The sequence below is a fragment of the Pungitius pungitius genome, chromosome 11 (genome assembly GCF_949316345.1).
Source record: "Pungitius pungitius chromosome 11, fPunPun2.1, whole genome shotgun sequence".
Taxonomy (NCBI): domain Eukaryota; kingdom Metazoa; phylum Chordata; class Actinopteri; order Perciformes; family Gasterosteidae; genus Pungitius; species Pungitius pungitius.
In genome coordinates, this window is record NC_084910.1 from 11,762,157 (window position 1) to 11,776,044 (window position 13,888).

Below are 13,888 nucleotides of genomic sequence, written 5' to 3' on the forward strand. Positions count from 1 at the left end.
AGGTAACGTGATGACAAATGAGGGCCAGGTGGCGCTTATAGAGCCCTTTGAGTGCAATGTTTAATACGTTTGATGTGCTCTTTAATACACCTGTCTGCTTTCCACTGGGTGAGTCCCACATACTGCAGCAGAGTGACAACCTACCTACAGGACACACACTTTTATTAAAGTATACTTAAAAAGGATCTGCTTTTACTTGCTTCACTCCTAATGAATTTTATACGGGGAAAGAGAACGAATAGTTTACAATTTTTTTTTTTTCTCTTTTTTGTCCAACATGTGGTTGAAATACACTGACGGAAGTAAACCTGCCAATAAAGCTTTACAGCAACATTAACTAAACTCGCTCAATCTCTTCCATCATGGAGTGTATTAGCACTGCTACCATTAATGGCCACACACCAGTGGGTAAAATCACTGTGAGGCCGATGATAACATTAAAGCTCACAGACACTCGAGACAAAAACACAGAACTTGATTCAATTTTTCCTCAATGGCATCTACTGGTTCTGTGCAATCTCACAAATGTCAGCATTACAAGTTTGAAATTGTTTAATTGACTTATTTTGATGAAATATTTAATGCTTTAAGTCCAAAGTTGTTTTTTGTAGGTAAATCTGAAACCTCTTATTGAAGAATTGTTTTTTGGAGAGTCATTCTTCGGACCATGAACAAAAACATTTAAACCCAAAGTCCCAGCAGGCTCTGTGTTGGTGTCTCATGCCTCATTACATTTTACATTTAGCTAATGTTCTCACCCGGTGTGACTTAAAACAAGTAAATGAGCCGGAATGGTCACTTAAAGAGGTGAAAAGGTATTATAGTTGTTAGTGTACGTCTGTATGTGCACTAATTCATCAGTGGGTTTCCACCTAATGTTAATAGAAAAATAATGGAAAAATACAGTTTCATAATCAAATCATTTAGTACATTTTTAGACTTTTTGAGTGGCCCGAGTGTGGACCAACCCACTCGTACAAATTCACTGAGCAATCTCTTCGTACATGCAAGTGAATGCACATCAGCACTCACACAAATAATGTCTTCAGCAGAATACATCTGCTCTCCCCACACAGCAAACAGGAACCTCGTACAGCAGGTCAGCCAGTATGTGTAGTGATGTGCTTCAGCAGAACTTAATAGTTTTTGAAAAAAAGATAAGAGTGACCCCACTCTTTGAAATTCGTATTTATAATAAACAATTCAAATTCACTATTGCAATAAAAAATATGTCATGTAAAACATGTACAAAATATTTAGGGTGGTCAAAAATCAGTTGAGCATAAATAATGTTCCTATACAGATACCACCTGATGTCCTTGAATGGTTAAATAACGGGAAAAGAAAGGTTAATCACTATGACTGGAGGAAGTGCTTACAAAAGTACCGTCATTCAAATCCTTTCCATATCAGACACACCGAAAAGAGATCAGGGAGGAGGCATCCAAAGTCAAAGGAAGAGGTCTGTGCACGCCGCTCAGATGATGTCACTTTGTGTCTTCAGCATCGTAGATGAAGTCTTCTGGCAGCGTCTCGGTCGGCATGCTCTTCAGCTGCTCATCGTACATGCGCAGAGTCCAGAGTTTCTCCAGTTCATAGACTTCTCTGGTCTCTGGTAGCATGAAATGAACAACCATATTTCCTGAGAACGAGAGGAGCATGAGAGTGAACACCAGTGGGAACTCGATTAACAAACATCAAGTTATTTACAAGCAACAACATTTGAGATGAGATCTCTCAGTTCTACATACCAAAGTCAATACACATCCAGTCCTCTGCGTCTTTCCCTTCAATCTTGACAGACGGAGCTCCACTTTTCTTTAGAAATTTGGACTAGAGAACACAATGCGTTGTGATTTAAAAAAAAAAAACTGACATAATACTACACTTGATAATGAGAAGATAAAAGGTTAGTTACCACTTTGAGGGCATAAAGGGCCATTGCGCGGATGTGTCTCGTTGAGACGCCGCTAACAACAAGGAAGTACTCTGTGTATTTGATCTGCTCTGGTACTTTAATCACACAGATGTCCACTGCGTTTTCCTGACGCAGTAGAGACACCAACACGTCAAGAGTGAAAGCTTCAGGGGTTCCTACAGAAAACAAGTGACAAAAAGAAAACTTTTGATAAGTCATTGTTTAAAAAAAAAAGTTTTAATAAAATAAATTCTTAATTGGTAAGATTTTCTTACGATATCATACTACATATCTTGGGTTTTTTGAATAATGGGTTAAAGCTATTCAGGTTGTGACTTTAAAACTTTAAAAGTATTTGAGGATGCATTAAGGGAAAAAATTATGAATCAATCACTGGAGAAAAGGAACGGATTAATCATTCCAATAATTCTTAGTTGCACCCTCTAAAGCATCCCAGAAGACATTTTTTATACAAATAAAACTAAAAATGTAAGGTTGCTGTAAACCCTAATATTGTTTCAGTAATCAAATAACAATCCATCAGTTTACCGGACACAGAGATGATGTATAACCGATGATCTTGTTTTGTCAAATAGTGAAAAATACAAAAGATTATCAGTTTACTCTCATGTACGGTGGGAAATAAGTCAACGAATGCATCAACCAATGCCAATTAATTTATAAACGCATCATCTCTCAAGAGAAGTTATAGTTTTATCGAACGCGTCATCTATCGGATAACTGTTATAGTTCCTTACTTGGACTCAGGGTACCGCTGTCCCCGTCCATCTCCTCCTCCCGAGACATGTCAGTGCTGCTGTTTGGACGCCCGTCGCCCCCCCGCAGCCGTGAATACGGTCTCTGCGCTGCAAGGTGACGGGGCGCTGACGTCACGTGGTTCCCGTGCTGGCACGAGAGTAAACTTGCTTTCAACCTTTGAGGGCAACACAGCTTGAGACAACGAGCTTTGGGGACAGAACCGATGCATCTGAAAACAAGTGCTTGCTCCATTGATACGCCTCTTCTAAACACCGATGACACCAGTTTCTTAGAGTTGCTGAGAATATTCATGATTTTAACTATAACAATAAAATATATCACCGCACTGGTCCTTTATAACTGTGTGAGACACCTCTAAGAAGCTCTGATGTCCTCGCGATCATATCAGAAGCTACAAACAGGAAGTGGCTTTAGTCCTCTGCTTTTCATTGGCAAGAAGTCTTCTTTGTGGGTCACCCACCTGAGATGAACATAGAGCACCCTCTATCGATCAAAACGAGAAGCGACCTTCCGGACAACACGTGGGCATACTGGGCCCGGTGTTACTTCTAATTGATTACAAATAAAAAGCAACACACGGTGTAAAATGAAATATTTACATTTATTGGTGTAGGAAAAATATCAGTGTGAAAAATCCTTAGAAATATGTTCTTATATAAAATCAATACCTCAGCTCATAGCTGGGCATTATATATAAAATTGTAAACGTATAATTTTAATAAATGCATATAAATTTGACCTGAGGCTAAAGTTAACTGGTCAGCATATTGTCATAAAAACACAAATTCAAGTATGTTGACAAAGCATTACCATGATAATACAGATCATACCCATAATGTATATTTTGTTCCCTTTGTGCACAATGCTGCCTCTGGCCTTCATGCAGAAGAGTCCATAATAACATTCAGTCTTAAGCCCACAGGAATATGGTCCGTTAGGCCGGCCAGCTGAGTTATGAAGGTAACTTCTTCAATTTCCTGGATGGAGACAGAGAAAGTGCATGTTTCTTATGACGTTTTACGCTTTCTACAAGGGGACTACTTGCTGGTATAAAATAACTTTTCTATAACTACTGACTGGCACTAGTTTTTCCATATGCAAATGTTCAATGAATTATTTGTGGCACTTCAAAGTAACTTGAAACTTCAAGGGGACAGAAGCAACCAAGAACGAGCAGCAGACTGGGTGTCCTGTAATGTGTTGTAACTGTTTGGTTGTTTGTATCGATTGCACTTCTGTCCATCGTGGGAGCCGGATTCCTGCCATGTTGCTCTCCATCATGTTTTTTTCTTCTCCATAATAAAGCGTTTTTGGGGGGGAACGAAGATATTGCGTGTATGCAGACTCTAAAGCTCTCTTTGGCAAATTTGGGATTTTGTGCATAAAAATTGAATTGCATTAGAACAAGAAAAAGTAAAAATACTCAAGGACACATACGGTTCGGCAATGCTTTGAAATGGAGTTTTCGCGGTATAAGATGTAGTCGATCCGACGTCCGATCCATGGCTGACCAGTCTCGGGGTAAACCAAGGGGGTGTCGTGTACAGGAACAGGAGGGGAGACGTAGCGCTTTCTCAGATCCTCACTCTCCAAAGTTCTACACAGATACACAGAGAAGACAGAGTTGATCTTCAGATCAGCCTCAGTGAACCAACAGTGAGTAGTTTAGGTCATGTCACGGTAGTTGCTCTGCAGAGCTTTGAGAAAAGTGGAACCGAGTGCACCTCTGTAGTTTTTCTGGGGTGTTTATGTCCTCTTCATACAGCGTTGGCTGCTCCAGCAAAGTACCTTTAGATGCAAACCAATGAAATACATAATGATGTAATTATTTGTATCTGTATTACATTGGCTGTAGTCTAATGATTTAAAATGGTACGCACCAATGACCCAGGGCTTCTCTTTTCCAGGCCCTGCCCTGCAAGGGTCTCTATATTCCTCAAACAGACGGTGATTTTGTTCCAGAGTGTCATCTAGACACGCAGACATGTACAACATTTATTTGTATTTTTTTTGTTTAAGTTGCTATTAGTAAGTAAATACATTTTCCACAGACTCACCAGGTGAGCAGTTATCGAAGTTGAAATCTCCACACAGCACATCAAAAGCGACGTCCTCATCGGGGAGTTTGGTAGCCACTTGAAAATCCCCAATCCACTTGGTAACCAGGTTTAACTGCTCACAGCGAATTTCCCCATCCCCTGATCAAAGCAAACACAGACCAGCCATCACAGAACTATCCTTTGTTTTTCCTAAAGAGAAGTACAAAACTTACCCTCTGGTGCATGGAGATGTGTGCAGTTAAAATAGCCAACCACTTTCTTCTGTTTCTGATTCTGGCCGATTAGCACCTACACATTTAAAAATACAAGCATTACATCAATTTTACTGTACTCATCCCGTGACAAAAGACATTAGCAGTTAATATGGATTTTGCGACACAAAAAAAGGACAACTGCATTAACTGAAAGAGGCTTAGTACATGACATTAAGAAAGGCACCTTAGCAGAGAGGAGGCCCTTGGCAGCTAGTGCGTCTTCCCCACGGCTGTTGGGAAAGCACTGGTACTGGGCGTCGAGCACAGGGAACCGGCTGGCTAAAAACAAGCCACTGTTGAAGAACTTGAAAGAGGAACACCTGCACGGGGGCTGGCAGGCATACACGCCAACGTCGTACAGTATGTGTCCGTACACGGGTCTCAGTGCTTGGGTGAGCTTCTGGGCCGCCCGCTTATCAAACACCTCTTCTAAACACAGTATGTCCACATTGGCTGGAAACAATGAGGACACTTCCCAGGGTACGCCGTCCTGTTGGCGGAGACCCTGGGAGAGCAAAGCTCGAGGAGCACTCCGGTGACCTGCCCCACCCTGCTGGTTGGAGTTGTGATTGGTATTTAAACGGGGAGAAGGGGAGTCGGTTGGGGGCTCTTCGGTATCATCACAGGGCACACAGACAACGTCACTGGTGGACTTTGGAATTGAAAAATTCACCTCAGCTGAATCGGAATGATGACTCACTACGGTCTGGGCATGTTTATCAGTGGCCCCATATGAAGAGTTAGCGGAGGGAAGAATGCTGTAGGAGGGGCTGAGAGTGCCACAGCTGCTGGGGGAGTCTACAAAGATGCGGATATTGGGTCGACAGACTCCCTGCACAATGTGCTGACCGATGACAGTCGCCCTGCGCTGAGTGTGCCCCAGGTTGTTGAAACGAGCAAGGCTGTCAGGCAACAGACACAGGTTGGCTGTGGCAAATCCGAACGATGCCTTTCCTACCAGCTCAAAGCCCTTGTGGATCTCGTTCTCTGGTGAGGACAGCGTCTCTCTGTGGTAGGAAAAGGGCCTGCGGCAAGCCTGAAGAGGTGCCCAAATAATAAATCCAAGGAGACCTAAAGGGGCTGTTGCCAGAAAAAGAATGAAGAAGATAATGAAGCCAAAGAAGACCTTGAGGGGGTGGAGGTAGCATCCCTGTTCTAGCCGCTGGCTTCGTTCCGGGGTGGTGGACTTGCACAAAGCAATGATGCGATCAAGAAACCAGAAGCAAGGCAGGACTAATGCCCATCCCACAGCATGGATGCATGCAACAAACCCATTAGGAAACGGAGATATCTGCAGGGCCATGCCTTCGCCTCTTTAAGCAACAATCAGGATGAGCAACATCAGGATTTCCATTCTAGCCTCATTCCAGTGCAAAGTTTCTCTTATAGGCTCCAGTGGACACTAGTGGACAAGGGGAAAGAAATAACATTATTATGACATGGCTCTATTCTCTTAAATGACATTAACATCTACATGTTGGGAGTAACTGCCTCCTCCTCGCATGTCTGTACAGTGTTAGTAACCACTGGCAATGCGAGCCTGAACACCACCTCGTGAGTATTTACAGATGAATTACAGTCTGTGGTTATTGGGTGTGTCAACATTCAAACACTGACATTTTAATATGAGAAATAATATCTCAAATACGAAATATTTACATGTGATATAATAGTATAGTTCTGGATAGATTTAACAGAACATCCAATCATGCTGTTAGAGTGGTTTCATACAAGATCTGCTACCAGACTTCAGGAAGTTGCTATCTCCACCTTGGTTAAACAAAGTCCCTGTTTAAAGCAGGAAACCACATGGTAGCGATCTGTTGACAGGGCACTCGATCTTTCTGTGTCATTGTACCTCGTCAGTCGTCACCATAGACCGAATGGACCCGGGGGGGGCACAGGCACTCATACAGGTAGGTTTAACTCTGTAGTACCCGGATCTTCTGTGTACAGGTAAGCGGTGAGGACACAGAAACGGAGTGTGTTTATTACTGTACAACGTTGCTGTGTCCTTACAGCACTTGGCTATGACACCGCACGTCCCACACGTGTATAAAACAACACCAGTCTACGGACATTTCAGTTATCTCAACTGAGAGCTGCCACCCGTTACGTAACGTTAGCTTAACGTTACGTTAGCTTAAATCACTTGGCTAACATGGCAACCGAGATGATCTTACCTTACCACGAAAACCGGGTCAGTCCGTCTGATGAACCGGTGCAGCCAACAGAATACTTATTCGTGTATTTATTCTACATCCGTTCATTGGCTTGTCACGTGTAAAATGAAATGAACAATTTCCAACTTTAGAACAAAATGTATTCTGTTAGGTTTCCTTTATAGTAAAGGCAGTCCGCTCTCGCTCTCTGCGGCTCATCACCAAAGCTTTATTAAGCCACGCCTTAATGGCGACGTCATGGTGTCGGGCTCGCCTGTCACGTGACCTTACCTGAGGCAACTTGTTCAGAAATCAGGAAAAACGAACCAGGAAACATTTAATACCAAAATATGTCAGACATACAAGGAATTTGACTTGGCGGTTGGCGCATAACCGCAGACAGTTAGACAATGGACAACGAGACAAGATAAGAGGTAAGAGGAATAGAATATAATATAACAGGTCAGTGTGCTTACTGTGTGTAACCACTCTTTAGTTCACCTGCTAGAAGACGTTCTCCAGTTCTGAGCTTTTAGTCCCTCAAATGATGGAACTCCAGACTCTTCACTTCCTTAATAGCATTTTTCTAAATTCAGCATAACCTGAACCCAACGTTTTGAATTCCCACTGAACCCCAAACAAAATGACAGTTTAATAATTCAGTCTGTCATCTGTCCAAACCTGCTAATGTATCAGGTTTTTCAGGTCAGGTTCATTACATGATTCATCTCATAATCCATAACATGGGGCATACAGTATATACTTTTTTCTCCGCTGGCAGCGGTATATTATAAGGGTTGAGGATCTTTTAGGATCTAAATCTAAATCTACATGACTTCCAGGAATACTTCCCTGTGCATTTTTTTGTGGTTTAACAATTTATAAAAGGTTTGTCCTGTGTGTTTAAAATTGGTCAACACAATTTTTATCAAGTACAGCTGAAGACTGTAAATCTCTCTTCCATAACATTTTTGGCATTGATTTTGTTTTTGAGTATGTTAAACTTTATTTAAACTGTCGCTTTATTTATTTGGTCACTTACAACTGTGAATAATGTTTTTCATTCAAATTTAGTGAATACATTATTTTCCCCGCAGTGTGAAATACTTTCAAACTTATATGACATATGACAGCGACTAGTAATGATAATACACAATGAACCAATGACTATATTAACAATTGAAAACAAATATTTTACAGATATTTTCTCAGCCCATTACGGTTAACAGTTGTTTTAATTTCAATATTCGTTAATCTTACACTGCCCTAAACACCTTTAGCTTCACCTCTTCTGCCATCTAGTGGCAAAGAAAAATAAATGAAAATATTTATATATTATTCTAGTCTTATATAAATAGCCTCTTATTCTAGTCTTTGATTTTATTGACTACACTACACAGACATTAACAGCCTGGAGAAGATGTTCATGTTTGTCCACCAAAGCAGCAAGCGTGGGTTTGCTCCAGGTCCATTTAGGGGCCCCCAGTGTTAAAGATAAAGACGCAAAACCTTGAGTTTCTGACAAAACCGGATTTTAAGTCGTCACAATAGACTGAATGGACCCGGCCCAGACACTGATACAGGTAGGTTGGACTCTGTAATACATAGATCTTCTGTGTACAGGTAAGAATCTCAAAAGACCAGAGGTTTGATGTGATTTAGTCTGGATTTCTTCACTCCACAATCAACAGCAATCAAGTTTTAAAAAATAACTTTATGCACAGCATTAAAAGGTTTTCATATTGGACATATTAGTTTGAGAAAAGAAACGGGGCATGTCCAGGGCTTCAACCATATAACATTCTTCAACTACTGATGCAGTTTGCATGAGTGCCATGGAGAGGGCGCCATTTTTTCCTTTTCAATTTCCCTTGCTGGCTTAAATGTTACAGGAAAGGGAAATCTTAATCGTGAAAAATAGTGGTTTCCCAAAATGATTCCAACTCAAGTTCCACTTACTATTTTAGATTCATTAAGTTCTTCATGCACCAAAGTGTCCCAAATAGCCAGGAAGTCCTGAAAGGGCAATGGATGAAACTATAATTTTCAATTCTCATATTAATGAAGAATGTTTGACACAGTTGAAAGCTCTGGAAACATGTTGAAGAAAATCTTATCAAATGGCAAATATAAAGTATCGAACAACACGTCAAATGCCTGATAAAACTTTAACAACCCCACAAACTACAACATAGATATATATTTTTAAAAAACGTTACACCGTTGAAGCCAATATTCACGAACTGTGATCAATGCACACTACAATGCAAAATGGAAAATAAACGATAGCTTCCCTTCAGGACTAGAACTCAGCATTTCTACCACTTTTTCCTCCTGCTTAGCCCCCCCTTGCTCTTCCAATGATAGCAAGAATGTAGAGAAAGATGTTGATGATGTCGGTGTACAGATTGAGAGCTGCAAAGACATATTCTTCTGGACTCAGGGACAGTTCCTTGTTTCCAAGCAGAAGCTGGGTGTCCACCGCCAAGAACTGTAAAATAGAAGACATTCACAATAGAATTGTTTTCTTTAATCAAATGAGTTCTTGTGACTCACAAATAACGACCGACGTGTGTCTTTTCAGAAACACCCCAGTGACAGTAGCGACAGTAGTGCATGGAGTAGAGAGGGTGCGCTGGGAACTGAAGGGTTCGTGGTTCGAACCCCACCTGCTCCAAGTCGAAGTGTCCTTGAGCAAGACACCTAACCCTCTAAGGCAGCCCACTGCTCCCACTGTGTGGCATGGGTAAAATGCAGAGAGCAATTTCCTGTATGTGTAAAATAATACTTGGAAATAAAAATGGCTTCTTCTTCTTCTTCTTCTGAAAAGGAGGCGGTTGTTATTCAGACAGCCAGTCGAGAGACATGACGTGTGTGGAAAACACTATTATGAGATGCAACAAATCAAAACCGCGGGACATTGACTTGAATAGAGGTGTTTTCCAGTAGGTCATGCTAAGACTGACATTCCTTACTACGGGTGTTCTGCTCGTCGGCCCACTACTTTAGGGAACAGAAGTTATAGACACACCATTTTGGTACCTGGTCTCTCTAGCCATTAGCTTAGTGTGGTACTCAACAGTTTTCTTTGGTAGAAAGTAGTTGAAATGAAGTGGGGATGTTTCGTTAAGTTTCCAGATGAATGAGATAGTTCATGGCTCAATGCTGCAGGCTGTGCAGTGTTATGTTGTATTCGAAATGGCAACTCGAGTACTTACACAGGTGAAGAGCAAAGCTCCCAGTCCAGCATACACAATGTGAAGAATCCTGTCACGGATGAAGATGCAGAGGATGCCGAAGATGATCAGGACAATTAAACAGACAAAAAGCACGCCATAACAGGAAGTGAAGTCGTATTTGGTCTGTTGGAAGAAGCAAAGAAAAACATTAAGCTCCCTTTAGCATGATCAGTTTACATCAGTGGCGGGCCATGCACTTCCTACCTGGGCCTTCTGTGCAGTCTTACTACAGTTAATGCGATGTATTTTGTGTAAACACCTCATATTCACATAACCCTAACATTTAAAGTCATTAATCACAGCGTACGATAATGCTGCGCTGTACCTTAATGCAGACGTACTTATGAGGGTGCCTGTCCAAGAATACTACCCCAATGTCAAACTAAAGACTATGGCAATCAACAATATCCTCCCCGTACCCTTTATTCTGCAAAGCTACCTAGAGGACTTCAGACCTCTCTTACATAGAGGCAGAGGGGTTGAACCAGATTGGATAAAAGCTCTCTTTAAAACAAGCTGCATTGGCAGCAGAGCAACAGAGGATAACTGCAGCTGTGCAATGATAAAATAAGCTAAATAAAAAGAATAATAATAATAATATAATAATATATAACCCTAATCATATTTATATTAAAAAAAGATAGCTGTAACTGATCGCTGTAAAAAAAAGCAGTCACTTTGTGATTCTGTTTAGGCCAACAGTGAAGGCTTAGCCGGCCCACCACTTGATTACGTGCATACAAAGAAGATACAAACCTGCAGAGAGAAGACAACCACTGTGAAGCACACAATTGCGGTGATACCCACTGCCATGACAACGGAGTCAGTGTCATGGTAGCTGGCGATCATCCCCACCATGTAGGACAAGCTGAGAGTCAGGATTGACTGAAAGCAAGAAACACAATACATCAGCACAGTTTCATGGCATAAAGATTTTTGTCTTTACTAAATAGAATTTTTTTGAGGCTCAATTCTGAATATAATTATTTTAAGAATAGGTATAGGTCTATTAACTATAGGCTAAAAGCATTACAGTTGAAACGCAAAGTAGCCAGCTTTTACTTTGAAAAAGAAAAAATCTGAGCACACTTACTAATGCAACAAGGTTCCATGGGTGTCTTCGACGAACGCTTCCGCAGCAGCTGATTACACAAACTGACGCAAAGAATATGGCATATGATAAGAAGTAGGTCCAGGTGTTCACCATGACAAACATCTTGACTTGATCCACGAACGTGAAAACAGCCACAAAGGCGAATGTCACCATCAGCTGAGCAGTCAGCACCAAGAATACCTAAATGGAAGAGGGGGTTATTAGGCAGCAGGTAACAGACCATATTTTCTAATATGGAATGCCTTTCTGTCAAGCAAGTAAATTATGCGTTACAAAACAGAGGTTATGTTTTAAGTTGCTTGTTTTGAGTAAAAAAAAGAAAAAAATAATTTAATTGCATTGATAAGAATGAATCAATAAATACCAAAATATCTAAAATATAATAAATACAATCCTTCTAAATGACATGCAACAAAGCCGGGGGTGGCCTTATACTCCCGGATGTATAGCCACATTAGCTGCTTACCTTTCGAATGAAGGCTCTTCTTATGCTCTTGTTATCTAATCCAAAATCAAAGTCTTGATTCTCATGAAAGGGTGGTGGATCCTCGCTGTGGTACACGGCATCTGCAGCGGTACCGTCCAGAATGGTTAAAATGAAATTACACATGTGTAATTATAGATGTACATGTATGTGCAACAATGTAAGACATACGAACCATTGAAGTTGTCATTAAATCCTTTGTCTGGTGGAGAGTATGGTGCTGTGGAAGGGTTCCCCGTTCCGAATGCTCCAGGAACCCCTGGTCCAAAAGCAGTCGGTTGTGGGAAAGGGAGACCACCAGGAGCGGGGAAACCACCAGCAGCAGCAGGTACACCACCAGGAGCGGGGAAACCACCAGGAGCAGCAAAACCATCATACGAGTGCAGACCCCCAGGTGCAGGGAAACCACCAGGAGCAGCAGGTAGACCACCAGGAGCAGCAAAACACTCACCGGAGTGTAGACCACCAGGGGCAAGGAAACCGCCAGGAGCAGGAAAACCACCAGGAGCAGCAAAACTACCAGGAGCAGCAAAACTACCAGGAGCAGCAAAACCATCACCTGAGTGTAGACCACCAGGGGCAAGGAAACCACTGGGAGCAGCAAAACCACCAGGAGCAGGGAAACCTCCGGGTGCAGCAAAACCATCACCGGAGTGTAGACCACCAGGGGCAAGGAAACCACTAGGAGCAGGGGGCCCGTACATCCCTGGCATATCCGCGTCAAACGAGACAGGAAACACCGTTTTCCCCGGAAGCGAGGGGGTAGAGGGGACCCCTCCAATGGGAGCGTATGACGTCTTCTCGGTGGTCATCTCTGGCTTAGATCGTGAGCACGGACCCGCTGATGTGTTGGATTTTAGCGATGGGTGGAGAATTATACAATTAAAAATCGAAGGGAAAGAAAGAACATCCAGTTAGAGATCGAGATCATTGTTTACATTGTAATGGTTGAAGGAAGCTCAGATTGGTGAAATCTGCGGTGACGTCACTGACGTCACATGACACTGGTCTCTTCCGGTATATATCATAATTCATAATATTTGACATCTTGATTCAAACAACTATTTACATGCGCTGTGGAACCTCTGTGCTTCACCACTAACATTGTCGCTGATTTTAAGGTTAAACAATAGGTTTTGAGTCCATGTTTGATAACGTCACAAATACATTTTCCCGAGTTGCTACGGAGTTTCTCCCCGTTTCCTTAATGCATCGTTATGCTAGGCCAAAATGTAGTATTTTATCATACGTTATACACACGGTTAAAAAAAGGTGGGCGGATAGAGGGATAACCAAAACCTAAAAGAACCCACCGTTCAACACAAGATGGCCATGTTCTTTCCCCAAACAATAACGATAGGAAATTCGGTTAGAAAACTGAAAGGCAGCAAAGACCAACAAAGTTATGATGGTTTGGTCTATTTTAAACTACTTACATCGCTCGCAGTCAAGGTTAAAATCCCAGCAGAATCCCTCGAAAAAAAATCGTGGTATTAAATCCGCAGGTTGTCTGTTACTTGGATATGTTGGTGATCACTTCCCGCAAACTGCTGCTTCCTCTCCGCCCCCACGATGCGCATGTCGCGTTCACGGCACTTATGGTGGTTGGGAGCGAAGTGGGACATAATTGGGTGTACTCCATTTGATGTTGGTTTAATTACATTGAGGGACGTACGTTAGCTGTTGTGAGACAGAAATGTTTACCTGGTTTCAGATATTTCCATATTTGTGCAGCAACCACGATTGAGTTTTTGAGTAAAGTCCAACATTCCTGCTCCTATTTACGACACCGATGTTAACACAAACGCTTTTTGGCAAACGAACACTCAAAATTCCATCATTACTATTCAACTTGAATGCAGCAGAGCATGGAGTTT

The 13,888-nt window shown here is 41.8% G+C and overlaps 3 protein-coding genes across 8 annotated transcripts; all 3 read right to left on the reverse strand.

Moving 5' to 3' along the window:
• Window positions 1-529: 529 nt before the first annotated feature.
• Window positions 530-3,109, reverse strand: malsu1 (mitochondrial assembly of ribosomal large subunit 1). The gene is made up of 4 exons (XM_037455099.2): window positions 2,677-3,109; window positions 1,919-2,094; window positions 1,752-1,833; window positions 530-1,642 (listed from the first exon to the last, which is right to left on the reverse strand). The coding sequence occupies exons 1-4, from the start codon at window positions 2,987-2,989 to the stop codon at window positions 1,488-1,490; spliced, it is 726 nt and encodes a 241-aa protein (XP_037310996.1). The 5' UTR covers window positions 2,990-3,109; the 3' UTR covers window positions 530-1,487.
• A 197-nt stretch (window positions 3,110-3,306) lies between these two features.
• Window positions 3,307-7,414, reverse strand: smpd5 (sphingomyelin phosphodiesterase 5). Of its 6 annotated transcripts, none has more exons than XM_062565460.1 (9): window positions 7,201-7,414; window positions 6,871-6,958; window positions 5,197-6,414; window positions 4,971-5,046; window positions 4,756-4,896; window positions 4,579-4,668; window positions 4,423-4,486; window positions 4,136-4,295; window positions 3,307-3,675 (listed from the first exon to the last, which is right to left on the reverse strand). In XM_062565460.1, the coding sequence occupies exons 3-9, from the start codon at window positions 6,313-6,315 to the stop codon at window positions 3,577-3,579; spliced, it is 1,749 nt and encodes a 582-aa protein (XP_062421444.1). In that variant the 5' UTR covers window positions 6,316-6,414; window positions 6,871-6,958; window positions 7,201-7,414; the 3' UTR covers window positions 3,307-3,576. The 6 variants fall into 6 exon arrangements, with proteins under 6 accessions (XP_062421444.1, XP_062421443.1, XP_037309885.2 ...); XM_062565459.1 differs by having other exon boundaries at window positions 7,196-7,414; XM_037453988.2 differs by lacking the exon at window positions 6,871-6,958.
• A 1,403-nt stretch (window positions 7,415-8,817) lies between these two features.
• On the reverse strand, window positions 8,818-13,601 carry grinab (glutamate receptor, ionotropic, N-methyl D-aspartate-associated protein 1b (glutamate binding)). The gene is made up of 7 exons (XM_037453989.2): window positions 13,448-13,601; window positions 12,187-12,852; window positions 11,994-12,094; window positions 11,507-11,707; window positions 11,170-11,298; window positions 10,393-10,536; window positions 8,818-9,665 (listed from the first exon to the last, which is right to left on the reverse strand). Exons 2-7 carry the CDS (start codon window positions 12,821-12,823, stop codon window positions 9,513-9,515), a joined length of 1,365 nt encoding a protein of 454 aa, XP_037309886.1. The 5' UTR covers window positions 12,824-12,852; window positions 13,448-13,601; the 3' UTR covers window positions 8,818-9,512.
• Between the last annotated feature and the right edge of the window lie 287 nt (window positions 13,602-13,888).